At 35.2% G+C, this 22,370-nt stretch overlaps 1 protein-coding gene across 10 annotated transcripts in view; it reads left to right on the forward strand.

Moving 5' to 3' along the window:
- The window catches only part of TMEM161B (transmembrane protein 161B), an 82,582-nt gene that overhangs the window by 17,513 nt on the left and 42,699 nt on the right, over positions 1 to 22,370 (forward strand). For 3 of the 10 annotated variants that reach the window (XM_074383926.1, XM_003920769.4, XM_074383935.1), the window contains exon 2: positions 10,457 to 10,560. The exons of 1 other annotated variant lie outside the window; for it this stretch is intronic. In XM_074383926.1, coding sequence (XP_074240027.1) covers positions 10,457 to 10,560 — 104 coding nt within the window. Of the gene's footprint in view, positions 1 to 10,456; positions 10,561 to 11,870; positions 15,275 to 16,996; positions 17,032 to 20,033; positions 20,102 to 22,370 lie in introns of those variants that run through there. 6 more of the 10 variants (XM_074383941.1, XM_074383972.1, XM_074383949.1 and 3 more) reach the window with 5 other exon arrangements.

Here is a 22,370-nt window from a genome sequence, read left to right on the forward strand (position 1 = left end):
ACACAGAGCATCCACCTGTTAAACTTATCACTGGAATGCGCAGAATAAGTACGTGGGTCAAAATATGCTCTAGGCTTTCAGCTGGGAATGCTGTCAGCCCCTTGAACCCACCTTTGCACTCTGTCTTTGTGTCTGTTTCTTAATTCCTTCAGCGTCGCCTGGGTTGGGGTCTCCATGACCAAGCTGGTCTCGGCACAAAACTCTTACAAACCTTGTTACTACCAGTCTGTCAATACATAAAGATTGATTATCCTTTATATATTAGCAAAAGCCTATTTTCTGTGTGTTCTGAAAAGCTGAGGATGCATCCAAGGTGCTTTCCTTGGGAGGCCTTTCTGAAGCTTGTCAGCCTTATTTGTTGGTTTCTTGTGGTCTACAACTTTTCCTGTCAGTGGTTCTAGTATTCTATCAATCACCCAAACTAAAACATCTTGAAATAACCTTTGAGACATTCCTCAGTTTTATTCTACAGTTGTTTTACTATATGTTCAGTCACATTTAGAGTTTGATTGATTTTTCTTCTGAAGTAGCTTTTATCTTTTTTCTTTCCTCTAGTTTCAACTATATTTATCTTATTCTTAGTTTTTCTCTTTAATTGATTAATGTATCACTATGTCTAATTTTCATTATGTGTTACTTGAATTATTTCAGCTCCCTATCACTGCCTGTTTAGAAGTTCTAGGTGATCTTTCTATTAAACACTTCAGCTAAATACCTTCTCGTGATTTTAAAGACCCAGTGAGCTGAAATTCAGTCTTCATCCTATTTTTCACAGTTCCTTTTTATTTACTAAGTTTGCTTTGGTTTAGTTAGGCTTTATGCTGTTGCAAATACCTTCTGTGTTCACACTTGTCATTTAGCCTGAAATTGCCTTTTCTTTGCTTTTCTATTTATGTAATTTTAGTTTCTATCTTTAGGTTTCATCTACCCTATGAGACTTTATCCAATTTAAAAAATTTCTACAACCCATATTCATAGTACTGTGTAATTTTGTGCTCAAATATTATTTTAATATGTATATTTATTATTACATAAAATGTTAATCTTGGGTTTTAAGCTGTGTTAAGGCAAATTTTTTTATAGTAGCCCTGTTCATTCATTGAACAAACAATCAAGTGCCCTACTATAAGCCATCAACTATTCTAAATGACATTGCTCTAAGTGTTTGGAATATAACAGTGAAACACAAACATCTTTGTGCCAAGTGCCTGATAATAGCCAGGAAGATATTGGACAGCATGTTCTTGTTAGTTGAATTTTCATTTGCTTTTTCTACTTATAGATATAATTTCTGTGGTGACATAATTTGGATTTACAGTGATTTTTAGCATTGTTTGATATCCTAAATCATTTGTTATATAATTTATATTGATACATAGTTTTTTGAAACCACCTTTGCGAAATTATGACAGTAAGATAAATCTGACATATTCTTGCTTCTAACCTCCAAGCTGCCCTAGATCATTTCTGGGCATAGGCCAGGTTAATGTTGGGAGGCATTTAGTTTACAGTTTAACTTTGAAGCAAGCAGGAAAATAGTTCCTTCCTAAAATTAATCCCCCTCCTCCCCATTGAAACTGCCTTTTAAGACTAATGAAAGACTACAAGATTAGGATTATGGGAGGAACTTGAGTTCTGTTAAAATGTTGGTGTTGTTTTTATAATCTCTTAGTGCTCAGGAGTCATGTGGCCAGAAGTCACAAGATTTGTAACTTCCTCAAATAATCCTATATATAACATCACTATAGTAAAACCTAAGATTGTTTTTTTTGAGATGTTTTTCACACTGACCACATACAGACCCATGACTCATGATTCAGCTGTTCCTGTGGCTCAATTGAGTATATGAGGCAGACTGAGTATATGAGGACGATTTTCTACACTCCTATGATTATGATTTCATCCCCAACCAAGCAGCAGTCCCCATTGCTTTTCTTTGGAAATACCTCATGTATCTGTGGTTAAGTCATAATCTTAGTTAAAGGCTTATTGGGAAAAAAAGGCTTAAAAGCCAGAGGTGTCATCTGTTTGTCTTGGCTAAATTCTGGTAATAAGAGATTTAAAAGGATTTCTTTAAAAGAGCTCTATGGTTAAAAGGTTAATTAAAAGCTGGTAGGTTAGGTGTATATAGATTTATATTACCTTTATAAGCTTTTTTATATTCTTGGATCTTGTTTTTCTGAGGAAAACTGTTTTTCTTCTCAGTAGACTGGATTATTTCTCCATTTGCGTCTGTCTGTCCTCTTACTACCCTTGATGCCCATATGAAATGACTTAAGGCAATTTCTGGCAGCCTGGGTCTCCTTAGGAAAAACAGAGGAGGCATCACAATCTTGGGAGAAACCTCTGTGTTTTCCTCATGGAACCCCAAGAATTGTAAGCAGACAGATCCTTCTCAGAATCAAAGTTTCTTCTCTGTTTTGTGTAGTGTTACCTGACTTTTTGTACTTTTGGGGACAACAGAAATGACTTGACATTATGAGAGAGTTTTTAGCCTTGGTGTGTAATAGCTAGGTAGGAGATATACTTTTAGGGATGACTAATGGCAGTTGCTGGGGAATGTTCAGTGTTCTGCATGTTTAAATAAGAAAAGCCTGATTTTGACTACCTGAAAGGCATGGAAACATCTCACCTTCCACTGAGAAGCAAGACTCCTGTGGGAAGAATGGGCTGATTGGCTTTGTGAAATGCACTGTTTTGTCCTATAGTGTTTTTCTCTTTTGTGGACCCAGGATTTGGTGTAAAAATGGAATCCTTGATTTTTTATCTGTGTCTTTCCATGTGAGGCAAATATCATTGATGATTCGCAAAACTTGAGTCCACTGTGTCTTGACTCATGCATTACCTTCCAAAATGCCTTTTTACACCTTTTTGCTCTCAATAATTTCTTTCTCCTTTTGCTATGTTCTCATAGAAACCTCTTCTTGTCCTCTTATTACTTTATATTGTAATGGTTCATTTACTCTACTAGTGGACTGGCTTGCTTATTGATGGCAGGGGCTGTGTGCTTTTCCCCTATTGTTAGTGGTCCAGTGCCCTACACATGTAGTTTGTTGTGCAATAATCGTTCATTGAATGCACCAAATAGACTGGTGACAAAAGCAATGAGTTGGAAATTGTCTGAGTTCCAGTAACTGGTTAGTTGAGTGATGCTTGTTGTTTGGACTCTTTTCCTTATACATAAATTGTTCAAAGGTGGTTTGTTTAAATACATCTATTGTGAATTTTAAGTTTTACATGAACCTGGGTTGAAATGACAGTTTACATCTTCTTTTGGAGTATAAATTATATGAGCATCCCTAAGAAGTCTGTCTCAAATTATCTTGCTGTCACTAAAACATGTAAACAGTTAAAAAACAAATGAATAGGAAGGTCATTGGGTAATATCCTCTTTTTTATTTTCCCTTTTCTAACTTATTTAGGGAGATGATAATTGAAACTATTTGGGGTGGTCTGAGTCCCAAGTATATATGCAAATATGCCTTTCAGTAATAAACAATATATGCTTTGTTTCAGTCTGTCATCAAAAGAGCTAGTTTAATGAAACATAAATGTCAACTCCTGAGATTGACACAGTACTCAAAGTTTAAATTTGTAAATTGCAGCATTTTTGTATTTAAGTTTTTAGAGTTTTATTTTCAGTATTAATAAAACAAGACAAAATACTGCCATTTGGTACATTTTATTTCTTTAATCTTTCTTGGTAAGTTTTGTAACCTGCCAAGACAAAAATTGAAATGATCATTCTTTTAGAGATAAAGGCTGATAACTTTTTCTTGCTTTTCATGACATTAGGTTAATAGATGTAGAAAGGTTGAAACCTAAGTTACCCCAATGTTTCACCCTTCTTGGGTGCTTATGAGCTATTTTATAAATGACTTTTCCCAGTTCCAGTTATCAAGAGAATCAGTGCCTAAAGGCATTGAATCCAGAGAGAAGTCATCTCTTTGGTCAAGTTACTGTTTGAAGCATAAATAAAATCATAAAGGCTACTTCAATCAATGACCCATATGGTTGTGTGTTTGAGACCTCAGCCATGATAGATATGGTATTTTCATTGGATCTCTGCCCATTTAACCAGTTATCTATTGTGAAATTTATGTTTAAGTTTATGGATAAATTTATTTAAGCATTCTCCTTTTATTAAAAATTATGAAAACATTCAGGACATTTGATTTTTGAAAATTTCAAAGTTCTGCTTTTGTATAAACTTAGACATTGACACTAAATTGGGTGGTGAAACAGGTTAATAGAATGCTTTGTTTTTGAAATTTAAATTACTGTTTCTTAGTTAATGAACTGGACACTTTCTACATTAATACATTAATCCCTGGCATGTACACTGTAGTCATCAATTGCATAGTAATATCTTAAAAGTTGATTTAAGTTCAATATTAATAATATATTAAATTGGTAATACATACAGTTCTCTAAAATAATTGCTACTTTGTAAGTACATTCTGAGGATTCTTCTTTAAATGCACATGAAAAGGACCAACTGTGGTGAAATATTTTCCACATAATTTAAAAAGTATCTTTCTAAAAGATTATATAGATTCCTGTACTAGTATAAAAGTGACTTTTTTTTAGTAGCACATATTTACTCACCTAAGAGCAGATACATTGTAGGATGTATCTGTTGACTTATATTATATACAAGAATATAATAATATATTTATTTAGCACAGATTTCAGGTGATTTTTTTAGGAAATTGTTTTCAGCCTCATTTAAGAAGAGGGAAATGGCATAGTAAAGTAAAGAGATAGAGTGAAGTTACATTTTTGTATTGAACATTATTTTAGTCAAACATTAACACTGAGAAACACTGAGAATGTACCAGCTATACTATGATGTTTGCCTTTCTTAGGGTCAGTCTCTTTAATTTCTTCCTGCTTTCAGGTTTGATCATTGAGTTCTTCAACAATGTCTCTAAAATGTATTTCTCTCTGGGTACCAAAGATACCACTGTAATTTAAAGTTTCATTATTTCTTGTCTGGATTATTACAGAAAGCTAGTTGGTATTTCCTAATTCTAGTCAATACGGTTTACTGGCTTTTTTTTTTTTTTTTTGAAACAGAGTGTCTCTCTGTCATCAGGCTGGAGTGCAGTGGTGCAATCTCAGCTCAATGCAACCTCCGTCTCCTGGGTTCAAGTGATTCTCCTGCCTCAGCCTCCAGAGAAGCTGGGACTGCAGGCACTTGCCACCATGCCCAGCTAATTTTTTTTTCTGTATTTTTAGTAGAGACGGGGTTTCACCATGTGGGCTGGAATGGTCTTGATCTCTTGATCTCGTGATCCACCTGCCTCAGCCTCTCAAAGTGCTGGCATTACAGGCCTGAGCCACTGCCCCTGGCCCATAATTTACATCTTCTAAGGTAGATCTGTCAGCAATATTTTATCATGTTTAGTGATTTAGAGGAAGGGGAGTTCCCCAGTTTATACACTCCCTCATATGTATTTTCCAGGTCAGTCTTTCTGAAATATTATTTGACAGCTGTGACTAGCAGTTGTCACTAAGACATAATTTTTGCCATTAAGGAGAAGAAGTCATAAACATACTCTTAATAAATTATTATATGTGTTTGTGAGAGATTTTACTGAATTATGACCTTGAAGATTCTGTGTACTACTGCCACTTCTTTTAAGGGTAGGTTGATACTCACTTTGTCTACAAAACTTTCTCTGACTACAGAATGATCTCTTGCTTTTAAGTCTATAATCTCAAATAGACCAACCTTCTGGAATACTTACTAATGTATTTCTTGGTCTTGTTATGCCTGAAAGAGTTCTTTGTAATGGCATTCATTGTATGGAGATTGTAGAACTTGTACCACAAACTACACAGAAAATAGGACAGTAAATTCAAGTGATAGGAAATGTGAAAGAAAAGGGTAAAAAATGCAACCTTTGATGGTAGCTTAATAGAAAAATGAACTGAACTTTAACCTAGTTGATAGAGTGTAAGACATTAAAATGTCCACAAAATACAACCATAGTTGAGTCTGGTTTGGTAGATGTTTTAAAAAACAGTTGGCTGACGTGATACCTCTAGCTTTGTTCTTTTTATCCCTGTCTGCAGATGATATGATTCCATATCAGAAAACCCCATAGTCTCTGCCCCAGAGCACCTTAATTTGATACACAATTTGAGCAAAGTTTTAGGACACAAAATCAATGTATAAAAATCAGTAGCATTCCTATACACCAACATGAAGTTGAGAGCCAAGTCAAGAATGCAGTCTGACTCACAGTAGCCACAAAAAGAGTAAAATACATAGGAATACAGTTAACCAAGGAAGTGAAAGACCTGCATAACCAGACTTACAAAATACTGCTCAAAGAAATCAGAGATAACACAAACAAATGGAAAACTTTCTGTGGTCATGGAAGGGAAGAATTAATATTGTCTAAATGGTCATATGTAATGTACAGATTCAAATTCCTATCAAAACTACCAATGACATTCTTCACCAAATTAGAAAAAACTATTTTAAAATTCGTATGGAACCAAAAAAGCTCAAGTAGCTAAGGCAGTCCTAAGCAAAAAGAAGAAAGCTGAAGGCATCACATTACTCGACTTCGAATTATACCACAAGGCTATAGTAACCAAAACAGCACAGTAGTGGTACCAAAACAGACACATACACCAATGGAACAGCATAGGGAGCTCAAATAATGCCACACACCTACAACCATGTGATCTTTGACAATCAACAAAAACAAGCAATGGGAAAAGACTTCCTATTCAGTAAATGGTGCTGGGGTAACTGACAAGCCATATACGGAAGAGTAAAGCTGGACCCCTTCCTTACACCATGTATAAAAATCAACTTAGATGGGTTAAAAACTTAAATCTAAAATAAACCAATAAAACCCCTGAAAGATAACCTAGGAAATACTATCCTGGACATAGGACCTGGCAAAGACTTCGAGACAAAGATGCCAAAAGCAGTTGCAACAAAAACAAAAATTGGCAGATGGGACCTAATTAAACTAAAGAGCTTCTGGACAGCAGAAGAAACTATCAACAGAGTAAACAGACAGCCTGCAGAATGGGAGAAGATATTTGCAAACTATGGATCTGGCAAAGGTGTGATATTTCGAATGTATAAGGAACTTAAACAAATTTACAAGCAAAAACCAGACAACCACATCAAAAAGTGGGCAAAGGACATGAACAGACACTTTTCAAATGAAGACATTTATGTGTCCAACAAGCATATGAAAAAATGCTCAACATTACTAATCATTAAAGAAATGTAAATCAAAACCACAGTGAAATACCATCTCATGCCAGTCAGAATGGCTGTTAATAAAAAGTCAAAAAATAACACATGCTGGTGAGGTTATGGAGATAATTCAGAATCACTTACGCACTGCTGGTGGGAATGTAAATTAATTCAGCTGTTGTGGAAAACAGTGTGGTGATTTTTCAAAGAACTTAAAGCAGATTACTATTTGACCCAGCAATCTCACTATTGGGTATATATCCAAAGGACTGTAAATCATTCTACTGTAAACACACATGCATGCATATATGTTCATTGCAGCATTAGTCACAATTGCAGCAAACACATGGAATCAATCTAAATGCCCATCAGTGGTAGCCTGGATACAGAAAATGTGGTATTAAATACATATACACCGTAGAATACTATGCAGCCATTAAAAGAATGGAATCACGTCCTTTGAAGCAACATGGATGGAGTTTAGGCCCTTATCTTAAGCAAACTAATGCAGGAACAGAAAACCAAATACTGCATGTTCTCATTTATAAGTGAGAGCTAAACACTGAGTACACAAAGAAGGGAATGAGACACCAGGGCCTATTTGAGAATAGAAGGTAGGAGGAGGGCGGTGATCGAAAACCTACCTATCAGGTACTATGCTTATTACCTAAGTGATGAAATAATTTGTACACCAAATCCCTGTGACGTGCAATTTACCTATATAACAAACCCTTACATGTACCCCTGAACCGAAAATAAAAGTTAAGTAAATAAATAAAATGGTCCTGTTTAAGAACCATTTTTTAATTCCTTTTTTTGAGAACTGTCTGTACATATTTTTTTTTAAATTAGGCACTTGATATTTTACTAATTAATTTATAATAAATCTCTGTAGTATCTATTAAGTAAGTTATCTCTTTGTGATGAGTTATACTTTTCCCCAATTAATCTTTTTACATTGTTTATATTATAGTTTCTTTATGCAGAAATTTGATTTTTTTTTTCGACTTGGTCTTTTATCATTTAGGAGACTTCTGTTTCTTTTTGAAAGTCTTTATTCTTGACATCATATGAAAAATTTTGTCTTCTACTAGTAGTGTTAATAACAATGATGATAAAAACAAATAGTACTAACATAACTCTGTACCAGGCACAATTTCTAACCACAGCTTGATGAAGAAGTTGGAATTACTAACTCCATTTTATAGAAGGGGAACTAGACTTGCAGAATGTTTAAATAACATGTCCAAAGTCACATAGCTAGTAGGTGATGTAGAACAGCTTCTAATTTAGGCAGTTTGGGTTCTGAATCCATTCTCCTAAATCAATAGGCCATATTTTTTCTTCTTAAATTTTTTAGCTTTTTTGGCTGGGCAGGGTGAGGGAGGCCGGAGGGATGGAGTCTCTCTCTTGTTGCCCAGCTTGTAGTGCAGTGGCACGATCTTGGCTCACTGCAACCTCCACCTCCTGAGTTCAAGCAATTCTCCTGCCTCAGCCTCCTGAGTAGCTGGGATTATAGGCACACGCTACCACGCCTGGCTAATTTTTGTATTTTTAGTAGAGTTGGGGTTTCACCGTGTTGGCCAGGCTGGTCTCTAGTTCCTGACCTCAGGTGATCCGCCTGCCTTGGCCTCCCTAAGTGCTGGGATTATAGGCATGAGCCACCATGCCCAGCCTTAACATTTTTAAGTGCTTTTTTGATCTGTTAGGTTTGAGATAAGAATTCAACTTTATTTTTGGAGTGCCTGGCTAGAGAAGAAGCCAGCAAAGGGGTGGATAAAGGATTGATCATCAGTGTGGTAATAAAACAGGGAATGTGGTATCTCATGTAGGATACTGCTGAGATTTAAGTTGAGGAAAAATAATTTGTCAAGATGGAATGATCTTCCTTTATGGTACATGTTTCAGTGGAATACACTAAGGTAGAAGTTAGATGGATACTGTGTGGGAGATATGAGAATATGGAAACAGTGCGAACAAGTCTTGAAAAGTGACTCTGAATATGAGGTTGGGAGAAGGCTGTCAAATGGGGAAATTATTGTTATTCTTTAGAAAAAATAAAAGAAAGTTACAGGTGTTACAATGCTGATAGGAGGAATTCAAAATAGAAAAGATATTAAAGAAGAGAGAAAGACTGTTCAATGGTGGAAGTTCCTGAAAATCAAAGAGAGTGGGCTCTAAAGCACAGATAGATTTGCTTTCTGTAGAAGATACTCTTATTTCGGGGGGTATGGGAAAATACAGATGCATATATAAGTGATTTTGTGAGCTTATTGGTGGGAAGTGAGAGGTTTGCCATTTGATTGTATCTGTTTTCCCTGTAAAGTGGATGTCCTCTACCGAGTGGAGAGTTAGACGTTTGAAGGGAATTGAAGGTGTGAGGAGAGGGAAGAAGGTTTGAATTAGCCATCATGGAGAATATGGGAGGGATTGATTGGACATTAAGACCTATTCACTGGAAGTGGGTGGTAACAGCATCAGTTCAGTTTTCTTTATTAGTGACTTTCAGGCCAGTTCTGCTATCACACTTAGTATAGTTAATAGTTTATGATCGCTACCGCTTAGAGTTAAAAACAGCCATATTTTTTTTTAAAGCTTGTCAACCTGATGTTTTAAGTGTGTTGAGTAAATTGGAGAAGGAAGAAGAAATCACTTTCCACTTCATTTTGATATCCCTAATTTATGCAGAACATTTCTTGAGAATAGATTACAGATGTATATGCTAATTCATTTAAAATTTATATTAAACTATGTGATCTTGAATACCTAATTGCCAGAATTTAAGAGTTGTTCCTCAGTATCCACAGGGCATTTGTCCCAGGACTACTCCATACCAAAATCATTTTTATGTAAGGGCCATTTTTGTCTCTTACATAAAATGACATAGTATTTACATATAAACTGTGCACATCCTCCTGTATACTTTAAATCATATCTAGATTACTTATATTACCTAATACAATGTAAATGCTCTGTTAATAGTTTTTATACTCTATTATTTAAATTTGTAATATATTTTTAATTGTATTTTTTACTGTTTTTTTTCTGCATATTTTTGATCTGCAGTTGTGAAGCCTGCAGCTATGGAAAGGCAAGAGTAATGTATTTTTATAGTAAACTCATTTTTCTTAAAATGTAATTTTCAAAATGTACAGAAAGTTTTCCAGCAATGTCCCTAAATCCAAATTCATTCATTATTAAACTTGTTTGTTTTTTTTTACACAGGGTGTGATAGGTATACAGCTGGTTGTTACCATGGTGATGGCCAGTGTCATGCAGAAGATTATACCTCACTATTCTCTTGCTCGATGGCTACTCTGTAATGGCAGGTAAGGCAAGGATAGGCTGATTTCAACTGACACTTTCAATCTCTAGTTTACCAAACTGATTAACTTCCTAGTTACTGTTTCTAAAAGATAAAACAAAGCAAAGTCATAAGAAAAATCTAGCTTTCTTATTTCTTTTCAAAAAAAAAAAATTTTGTGTGTGTGTGGAGACAAAACCTTGCTATGTTGTGCAGGCTATTCTCCAACTCCTGGCCTCAAGCAATCCTCCCAACTCAGCCTCCCAAAGTGCTGGGATTGCCTGGCTATAGCTTCCTTATTATTGTTAGTTTGAGATACTAGTAGTTTACCTGTTTAGCACAAAGGTAATAGGATCAAAGACAAGAATTCACTCCTCTCACCTCCACCTTTTTTTTTCCCTCTCTGTGGTCACTAAGAATACTACATATTTTGTCGAATTACCTTAAAAAAAATTTGGTCAACAAGAGGGTGAGACATTGTAAATCCAAGTGCTTCAATATTTTTACCATTGTTGGAAGAAAATACTGAAAGCATATATTCTCTTGGTGGCTTAGTCCAGAATTTATTATGAGTGTTAACAGTTCTTAGTTTTACTGCAAAGAATTTTAAACGGTAATTTAGCAAGGAGGGGATAAAGTTATGTTGTAGGATTTTAATTTTGTCTACTACACTATAAGCTCACAATCCCGATTTCTTCCATAAAGGAGCTAAGTAGCCTTGCTGAAACATGTACCTCCCATCCCCCAAAAAAAGTAGATTAAAAAAGAATAGATACAGATACAGTCAGGCGAAATCAAGGAAAGTCTGCACACAGAAAAGCATGCCAAAATCTTGTGTAACTGTGAAAGGTAAGTGATAAATTTGGTACCATGACTATTTACGTCAATTATTCATTTCAGTTAAATAACCAAATTCTGTTACTGCTTTGTACGTCCATTTTCTTTTGGTTAGGTCTATTAAAGTTAGAAAAGCAATGGCTAGCTCTTCTAGTAATGATTTCATGTTCTTCAAGACAAATGTGCTTTTCATTCAGGGCCATCCCATTTACAAAGCTTAAATTTTCTTCACAGAATCTACTTTCTTTTTTAAAGTATTTATATTCTTCTCTATGCTTTCTACTTTTTTCCATATTGATGTTTAAATATTGAAAAATATTCAGACTGCTTTAAAGTTTTTTGGAACAATATGATATACACGTGTGTGTATGTAGAATGAATGTGTGAGAGAGCTTTTTACAAATGCACATTTTTAGGAGCAAAATAAAAAAATGAAATTTTGGTAAAGTCTAAAATAAGTGAAAATCAATAATCTTTAACTCGTTTTTTACTGTTTAGGCTTAATATGCCTGTGCAATCTTGCTTACTGATTTCGCTTACCAAAACCATTTTTGAAGCTCATGAAAAGATAAATATCAGCTGGGCAAATTATCATTAATTTGAAGTAAAAAGGATCTCAGTAAACTACATAACATACATTAAGGTACCTTTTTTTCTCTTGAGAACTGTAGGTTTCTAAACTATGTTTATGATGTGATGTCACTTCCATATCTCCTCTTTGTCTGTAAAGATCTTGGCAATCTTGTCCCCTTTTAGTGTGCACGCATTTTCATCTTGTTACATATTCTGCTTTCCATTTACTTCTATCAAACTTAACACTCACCAGTGAAAACTAAAGCCTTGAGAGATCAAAAACCTTGTTATCTTTATTAATATTGGAAGAGTTTATATTTAAAACCTGTTTCTCATAAGAATGTGTCATAAGTATACATAGATAATTTGAGGGTAAACTCTTTAAAAAGAAACATGAAATTTATTTTCTTTGTGATCTTGACTTGCTTTTATAAACAAATTTGTGTTAATTAATGCTGTCTTTAATGCCATATCAGGTTCTAAGGATATTGAGAAAGTCTAGTAATGGTTACTTTTCTGCTATAGGTAGTTTCATTTCTTCCCAATTTTGTTTTATGTTTCTAAGATCATCTACCTTTTTTTAAAGCTAAGTCCTAAAATTTTGAGGTCATGTTGTCATTTATCTGGATTGAATAAGATTATTGATTTTATCCTTTTGGCATAATTACTGTTTTATGAGCCTTTTGTAATATATAATGATTCTGTTTTAATACTGAAAAAAAAATCTAAAATTGTAAATTGCCTATGTAAAAATATTATTGATCAGAAATGACAGTTTGCATTTTAAATCATATGATGTAGTTGGGTTAAAGATAGAGAATCTGAGGGCATTCTTTAGTGTCTATAAAATGCTTAAAGGATATTTAAGGAGAGAGGATCATGACTGAATAGTGTACGATGGCATGGCAATGACTATGTTGAATAGGCTGGCTTGAGAGTGACTGTATTGAATAGAACTATATAATAGAACTATTTAAGTAAAAAGATAACATGAAAGATTAATCATGAGTATGACAGAAGAAATTTGTTTCTGTTTCTATCATGTTAATATTCATTTATCCCATTGATAATCCTAAACTGTACATAAATGTTCATATTTTTTTAGTTATGGCTTCTCCTTTGCTGTCAACTAATTTGTCCCTGTCTCTCATTGACCTCTTTCCCTTTGAAATGGAGAGTTTGAAGTGGCGTCTGATTCTAGTGCAGTTTTGCGCTCCATATTTCTCGATTCAGCGAATTGTGGATCAAAACTATTCAGAAAAAAGTACAAGTTTAAGTTAAAAAAATACACGATAAAAGCTATTTATATACCATCTACATTGTATTATTGTAAGAAATCTAGAGATGACTTAATGTATAAAGGAGAATGTGTGTAGTTTATATGCAAATGAAAACTTTCATATAAGGAGTTTGAACATCTTTGGATTTTGGTATCCTGGAAGGGATGTTGTGGGTATTGGTCCCCCACCTATCGCCAGTTTCCGTCAGATACCCAGGGACAATTGTATGTTGACTTAAGGAGTAAGCCATTTTCCTGAAAGAGTTAATACTGTGAAGAAGTAAGCAATTATACTTGAAGGAATAAGCAGCTTTTACTTAGAAATTAGCAGTCTGTTGATTTTTAATACTAAAAAATGTACTAATTTTCTAGCTCTTGTTAAATAATATATATTGCTATTAGTATTATTTTTTTAGACTGTATTTTTAAATTTTTTAAAAAAAGAAACTGTATAGTCTTTAGTCTGGTTTAAATCCATTAATATTACCTTTATAATTGTTTAAAGCTTTATACTGATAATAGTTTTTTAAATGTTTTTTTCATTTGGATCTGTTTATTGAACTAGGGAGATGTGTTGATATGTTACAATTAAATTCTCAGTATTATAAAATTAATGCAAGTTTCTCAGTTTCTTCAGACAGGAAGCAGGGTCAAATGGGGAATCAGAAAGGGATTGGGCAGCTCTCCAGGTAGGTCCTTCACAAAATGATGACTCAAGGGCTCAGCTATCCTCCAAGCTATCCTTCTTCCCTTATGGCTCCTTTTTCCCTCCTGCTACCTTGGAGTCCCCTGTTAGATTGCTGTGCTAACTGGTGAGTGAAGAGAGAGTGGGATGTGGATCTTTCAGGAGATCTTAAGGTGTCAAACTTAGAAGTAGATAACATCATTTTTGCTCATGTTACTTAGGCTGGAGCCCTGTGACTAGTTCTGGCCAAAGGGCAGGGGAGGCTGGGAAATAATACCTATGATATAAAAAACAAGATTGGTGAGTACCTAGTTACTTTCTGCCATAGGCAATATTATCTCCATTTTTTTTTTTTTTTTTTTTGAGATGGAATTTCGCTCGTTACCCAGGCTAGAGTGCAATGGTGCAATATCGGCTCACCGCAACCTCTGCCTCCTGGGTTCAGGCAATTCTCCTGCCTCAGCCTCCTGAGTAGCTGGGATTACAGGCACGCACCACCATGCCCAGCTAATTTTTTATATTTTTAGTAGAGATGGAGTTTCACCATGTTGACCAGGATGGCCTCGATCTCTTGACCTCGTGATCCACCTGCCTCGGCCTCCCAAAGTGCTGGGATTACAGGCTTGAGCCACCGCGCTTAGCCTATCTCCATTTTTACAAATGGCAAAACAAGTTTTAAATAATTTACTCAATTTCACGCATTGATAAATGAAGCAGATGCAGACCTCTTATCCTGGAAGTCTAATTCACAGTCTAGTATTTATGTGATTTGTGGCTGCTCATCAGTTCCACAGCTTGTCCTGGAACTGTCATACTTGAATAGAGTTTTAAATTTGGTCGGGGAGACACACATAACTTTTATACAATCACTGTAACTTTTGTTGGCAGTTTACAGAGTAATTTATTTAAATTATTTTCTTTTTCTGTTTTTTTTTTTTTTTTTTCAAGCTGTACTTTGTCTTTTAGAATATATCCTTCAGGTTATAAGTAGTATGCAGTTCACTTGCTGTGTTCTTACATGACAACATAGTCAACTTTTATTTTAAATTAAATCAAAAGACATACCAGCATTTTATTACCAAAAGCATGCTAAATATTAAGTAGAGTTTAAGAACCCAATGCTCTCACACTGTCTCTTTCTCTTTCCTTCCTAAAAAGGAAGAAAATTCATAAGAAGTTGCTTCTCTGTTGTGAGCTGCTTTCCCTTGTAAAAGGAACACTTGTTCTAACAGCTAGTCACATCAGTTAAGGGCATTCTTCTGCCCCACATACAACTGATTTGTAGCCAAAGTATTCACTCCTTTGTATTGTAATAAAAGTTCCTTTTTGTTTTGAAGTTTGCTTGGCCCCTCTTTTCTTGGAGAGGTAAGTGTTAGGTTATATTCTTTGTACATTTGAATAGTGGGTTTTGCATGAAGAGTAGGATACTGCTTTTTCTCCATAATAGCTTCCTTGCTGAACCTGCTTTCTTTTTTTCTAATTTTCAGTCCAAACCTCATGCATTTTTCTCTACCCCTTTATCTTCCTCAGTCTACTTTTGTCTGCTGTTTCCCTTCATATGTCCCTCGTTGAAGGTATATTATGGTCAGATTTATTCTGATTTTGTCTCATCCAGTATCAGTTAAAGAGGGTGTTAAAACACCTTCATATTCAATTGCTCTAATTGTTTTTGCCTGTTCTTATTGCATGTTGCCTGATCCAGTAATCTGTAAGTTCCCTTTGGTGAGAGAAACCTACTATTCAAATGCACAGTAGGTGGGACCTATGACCTAAGGGAAAGGTTTAACCTTCAGCTACTACCCTTATGGAATGCCTGAGTCCTTGCTCTCCTTGCCTTAGCTTTTCTAACTTCCATTTCCAGAATGTCCATGGTATTCTATCAGAATTTCTAATAAGTAACAGGAGAATGTGTATAACAGATAGTATTTTAGGTACCTATGCTGAAAGATTGTCTAGGTTTTAAGTGCTATTTGTTTTCACTTAAGCCTCCTGCCACTGGTTAAAATTATAGAGATTTAGAATGGAGCCTAAAACTCGTTAGTGACTGTTTTAGTCAGTTAGGGCTGCTATTACAAAGTACTATAGACTGAGTGGCTTGTCAACAGCAGGTATTTCTCTCTGTTCTGAAGGCTATATGCCTGAGGTCAGCAGGCTTGTATGGTCAGGTTCTGGTAAAGACCCTCTCCCAGGTTACAGACTGCTTGCTTCTTGTATCATCACCTGGTAGAAGGAAAACAAGCTAGTTCTCTGACCTCCTTTTAAAAGGGCAGTAATCCTATTAATGAGGGCTTTACCCTCAGGAACTAGTAACTTTTGAAAGTTCCTACCTCCAGATACCATCACATTGGGGATCAGATTTCAACACAAGAATTTAGGGGATGGGGACCATGAACATTCAGTCTGTAACAGTGACCTATGTTGTGTATTACAAGATAGCATTTTATATGATTATGTGTTAAAGCTTATTTAACTTGTGCTATTAAAACTGCTTTTCTGTATTTGCTTACATTTAGGTTTCCATTTTAAATTTCTAAAAGTTTTATTTCTTAAAATTTCTAAAACACTATAAATACTGCTTAAATTTTAAAAATAAAGTCTAGGTCAGTACGTTCTATATTTTCTGCTACATATTTTTTCAGTGCTGTTGAACTGTTTTACTTTAGTAAGAGTTGCAGTTGTCTGATAATATTTTATATTAGAGGTTTATGTAAGAATGATCTTTGAAAAATTATTTTAATTAGTAGAGTACAATACTAGATTGGCTTTATTATCACAGTCACGGCAGATAATCTGAGCATAAGTGAAAAAAGCCACCAAATAGCCAAGGTAAAAGTTATGTACTGCAAGTTTTATATTTAATTTAAATATGAGAGACTTATTTATTTATTTACTTTAGAGACAGGGTCTTGCTATGTTGCCCAGGCTAGTTTCAAACTCCTGGGCCCAAGCAGTCCACTTGCCTTGGCCTCCCAAAATGCTGGGATTACAGGTGTGAGACCCCACATCCAGCTGAGTTTTTAAGTGAGATTTTATTAATACTTACTCTCTTATTTTCTAAGAAATCTATTTTTCCCATTTCAAAAACAGTACGTATCTACAATGTGAAAAAATATAGTAAATTGGTAAGTAAAATTGATAAGTAAAATTACCTCTCTCTTCTTTAAAAAAACAAAGCACCTCCATACTCATTCCTTAGTTTTGGGCCGTTCCTCTATTTCCCTTTCTAGCCAAATTTGTTCATATGTTGTCTACATAAACTCTACTTTTTCACTTTCTCATTAACTACTTAGTATTATACCATCTTTTAGTTCCTTTTATTAAGAGGTAATGCACTATATTTCCATCATTCAAAGACAATCAGTATGTAATTTTTTTTGTATTTCTTTCTAATTGTTTCTATTTTCCCCTCATGCTTGTTTTGTATTGTATGTGTAATTTTATATCATGTTTCTTTTGCTTAACATATTATCATAAAGCATTTTTCTCTAATTGTATTTTTGTGACCATTATTAACTTGCTACATTCTAATGACTTAACATCTGTATCTGTCTTCCAAGTCCGTATTAGAAAGGCATGCATAGTGCAGCAGTTGCAAGCAGGCAGTCATTTTCTGAGATAGACATACCACCTAATAGCAAAGGAAAAGACTAAAAATTGAGACCAGAATACAAAATGTAGTAGCTGGGAACCATACCATATGGAATCAAACTATATTTGCAGCACTGACTGTTAAAAGAATACTGTGGAACTGTACTTCTAGATTTTTCTTGGAATCTGTGATTACAGACCTTAGATGGCTACTTTATATTTCCTGGCAGTGTTTGTATGCTATACTTCTCAGAAAACTTTTTTAACCTAAATCCTTTCTCTCTAGACTTTAAGCATCCCTGTCTCAGCTTCACCCTAAGCTCCTGAAACCAGAGTCCATCACTCTCATCTGTATACTATGAAACTACAACTCTAGTGAAATGTTAACTTTGTAAAATATATTTTATCACCTGTTCCATTTCAGTTGGATTATTCCTGTTACCACACACACTTTTAAGATCTACCATTTATAGTAACAACAAATAACGAATTCACAGCCCTACCTCTCTCGCCCTTAAGAAACAAAAGCACCTCCATATCCATTCCTTAGTTTTGAGCCATTCCTCTATTTCCCTTTGTAGCCAAATTTGTTCATATGTTGTCTACATAAACTCTACTTTTTCACTTTCTCATTAACTACTTAGTGTTATACCATCTTTTAGTTCCTTTTATTAATCCCTATGGATTTGGATACCACAGTTATATAATCACCTCAAATTGTCTCTGAACTCCAGATTCTAATATGCAGTTTCACTCTTGACATTTTTACTTGATGTCTCATGGGTACTTATAACTCAGCATTTTTAAGTTACTGATTTCTTCCTGATCTCTCCCATATCAGAAAAGGTATCATTATCTTCAAATCAGATATGTAGATATTATCCTTTATTGCTTACTTTTTTTCCGTTCTCTTCCTTTGTTTATCAGCAAGACCTGTTGATTCACTCCCCTTGTTTCCCTCTAATTCACGGAACAACAAAGGTGATCTTAAAGTGTGAACTGAAGTATTTGTCTACCTTGCTTTGAGACCATTATTTTGCATAAAATCTAAAGTCCATACTATGACCTGTTAGGCTTTGGGAGATCTGTTCCCTTCTTATCTCTTCAGCCCCCTCTATGCTTCTCCTTGAAGCTCTTGCCTCATTGGCTTTTATTTACTGTAATGTCCTATGTTCTTTCATGCCTCTATGCTTTTAGACTTAGTGTTCTCTGCCTGGAATACTCTTCCTCTATTTTCTCGTTCTTTAGGTTGCTGGTTAAATTTCTCAGAGAAGTTTATCTCACCTGGTATCTAAGGCTGTCTCTCACATTGCACCACTTGTTTCTTTTATGTGGCATTGCAGTTTATTTTTCACTGTTTAATTGGTTAAATTTGATCCCAACTGGAATAAAACCATATCCCAAGTGGAGTAAAACCATCAAAAAGACAAGGGCTGTGGCTTTAATTAGATGTGATTATATCTCCTCTGCCTATCAGAGTATCTAAATATAGAAAGTTCTCCTTAAGTGACTGATAAGTGAATGAATGGGTAGATGAGTAATAGACTAGAAGTGACCCTAAAAATATTGAGCGTCCTTAGATTACAACTTTGAACAATAATTCTCACTGATAAAGATGACCGAGTTATTCCATAAGAGATGTAATAAATCTAAGCTGTTTTAGAAAAATGAGCTTACAAAATAAGATGTAACAAACATGAGTATATTTAAAAAGAAAATGTTTCTTAGAAAATGTGTCTTAAAATATTTCATTATTATAGGGCTCTAAATAAAACCTATTTTTTTCTATACTGAGAATTCTTTCACTAATTATTATTTCTCAAAGCTGAGCAACTAATTTTAGTCTTTATACATGAGTTTCTGGATCATGTTCTTTTAAATGAGTTATTGCTCATAAGTGTTCTTCTAAATGTTATGCGTTCATCCTTATTATTTGTGGACTTTGTTTTGTGATTTGCCTACTAGCTAGCATCTGTTTGTAATTCCAAGATCAATGCTTTTGTTGCTTTTGTGGCAATTGATGGACATAGACAGTGACAAAAAATTTGAGTGGCCCTATATGTATGTTCCCGATTTAGGTCTAACAAGGCAACAGTCTGCCTTATTGTTTCAGCTGTCATATTGTAACAACTCTCTTTTTTATGATCTGTTTAGGGCCACATTTTTTTTTTTTTTTTTTTTTTACAATTTTGCTTTCCATTGGTGATCTTGCTGTTTAAAAAGGCCCCCAAGCATAGTGCTGAAGGTACTGTTTGGTATTCCTAAGCACAAGAAGGCTGCCTTATGGAAAACAAATCGCTGGAATGATGCATAGAACTTAAATAAATGTTGTACTTATGACTACTGGTATTAGATAAGCTTTGCTCAGGCATGAGTTATGCTGTTGGCTGTGAATTTAATGTTTGTGAGTCAATGATATATAGTAAATAAGATATCTTTAAGAAGAAACATACATAAAAGAAGCTTGGGTATTGATCAGTTGATGAAAATGTTATGACCCAAGGCTCACAGGATCCTAACCCTGTATTTCCCCTAGGATCAATGGTTCAGTGTTCGCGGTGACTTTATAAAACAAAACTATCATGAATAACGAGAATCAATTCTGTAAGTTAAAATTCTGGACTTCAGTAGAAATTCAGGAAGTGCCTCCTTACTTGTGTATTGTAATTTAGGGACATTTTGGTTGGGATGTATATATTTTTCATCTTAAATTTATTAAACTAAGCAAACAACTGAATTCATTTTGGTTAGTCCTCCTTTTAGAGCATTTACTATATGGCAGTAACTGGACTAGCTTTGAAGTATACAAACAGCAAGAAAGCCATAAAATCTTTTGGAATCTTTCACTTAGGGAAACATTTCATTTTAATCCAATTTATCTGACACCAACTGGGTATACTGCACTTGTATTCTGACAGTAATTATCTGGAATTAGTACAGACCCCACAGGTTAAAGGCAAATTTCTCCGTAAGACTGCCGCTACTTCAGATGCCATCTTCAAGTTTTTAGGATACTCAGGCCACCTGCACTTCTGACTTATTTATAAGCTATAAATTTGAGGATTCCTATGATCTCCTTAGGTCCAGTAATCCACTAGAATGATTCATAGAAGTTCAGAAACTGCTTTATTTATTATTACAGTTTTATTTAAAGGAAGCACATAGGGCAAGGTTTGGGAAAGAGCACAGAGTTTCCATGTCCTTTCCCTCTGGAGTCTGAGGATGTCATCCTCTGGGCAGGGTACATCAATATGTTAACCAACAGGAAGTTCCTCAGCTTTGATGTCCAGAGTTTTTCTGGAGTTTCATTATATAAGTATGATTTTAATTCATTGATACAAAATTGATTTCAGTGATCCACCTCAATTTCCAGGCCCCTCCCACCCCTGGAGGTCAAGTTCCTGAAAGTCCTAACCCTCTAATTGTGTGCTTGGTGTTTCTGGTAAATAGCTCCATCCTGCAGCTATCTGGGGCCACCCTGACCTACCTCATTAGCATAACAAGTATATTTCTCCTACTCTTGTTTTTATGTTTAAAACTCTTTGCTAGGAACTGGGGATAAAGAGCAGATACATTTTTTATTATACCACAAGGAGACTGTTTTGTAAACACTAAGATATGAATTAATAATTTGCCAAGTAGAGGCATAGGTGTTTATAAGGAGAGAAGAATATCTGCAAAAAGCACAAAGGGATGAAAGAATTTGTGAGGAAGAAAATGTCACTTAGTCAAGCCAGAAAGTGTCACCTTCAAATGGAAATGGTTGTAGGTGAATCTGGAGAAGTAGGCAGTGGTCAGTCAGATCATGAAAGGCTCTAGAAGCAAGAGATAGTACATGACCCCCATACACATGTGGGACTTGGAATATGTGTTTTAATAGAAATTTTCAAGTATACAAGGAGTAGATAGCATGATAAATTCCTGTGTACTCATCACAATTAATAGCTGGTGGCCAAACTTGTTTTATCTGTTCTTCCCCCAGCATAGGTATTTCAGCGTATGTATCAAAAATAATGAGATTTTTAAAAAATTGCCACTCCCCATTATTATACCTAAAATTTTTTATTAGTAATTATTATCATCAAATATTCTGTCAGTGCCCAAATTGCCAGTTCTACAGTTGTTAGGTTTTTGTTTTGCTTTGCTTTCTTTGAGATAGGGTCTTTGTTGCCCAGAGTGGAGTGCAGGGGTATAATGACAGCTCATTACAGCCTTGACCTCCCAGGCTCAAGCAATCCTCCCACCTCACCCTCTTCCCCAACCACAGGTGCCTGCCACCACACCTGGCTAAATTCTTTTTTTTTTTTTTTTTTTTTTTGAGACAGAGTCTTGCTGTCACCAGGCTGGAGTACAGTGGCATAATCTTGGCTGACTGCAACCCCTGCCTCCCAGGTTTAAGAAATTCCCCTGCCTCAGCCTCCGAAGTAGCTGGGACTATAGGCACATGCCACCATGTCTGGCTAATTTTTTGTATTTTAATAGAGACAGGGTTTCACTATGTTGGGCAGGATAGTCTCATCCTGACCTTATGACACCCCCTCCTTGGCCTCGTAAAGTACTAGGATTACAGGCGTAAGCCACCATGCCTGGCCCTAATTTTAAATTTTTTTTGTAGAGATAGAGTCTCACTGTATTGCCGAGGTTGGTCTCAAACTCCTTGCTTCAGACAGTCCTGCAGTCTTCTAAAGTTCTGGGATTACTGGTATGATTCACCATGCCTGGCCTGAAGTATTTTTAAAACAGCAAATCAAAGAGACTGTGTGCCATGGCTCATGCTTGTAATCAATCCCAGCATTTTGGAGGGCTGAGGAGGGAGGATCTTTTGAAGCCAGGAGTTCGAGACTAGGTTGGGCAGCCAAGTGAGCCCCTGTTT

This window comes from Saimiri boliviensis, chromosome 1 (assembly GCF_048565385.1).
Source record: "Saimiri boliviensis isolate mSaiBol1 chromosome 1, mSaiBol1.pri, whole genome shotgun sequence".
Lineage (NCBI taxonomy): Eukaryota > Metazoa > Chordata > Mammalia > Primates > Cebidae > Saimiri > Saimiri boliviensis.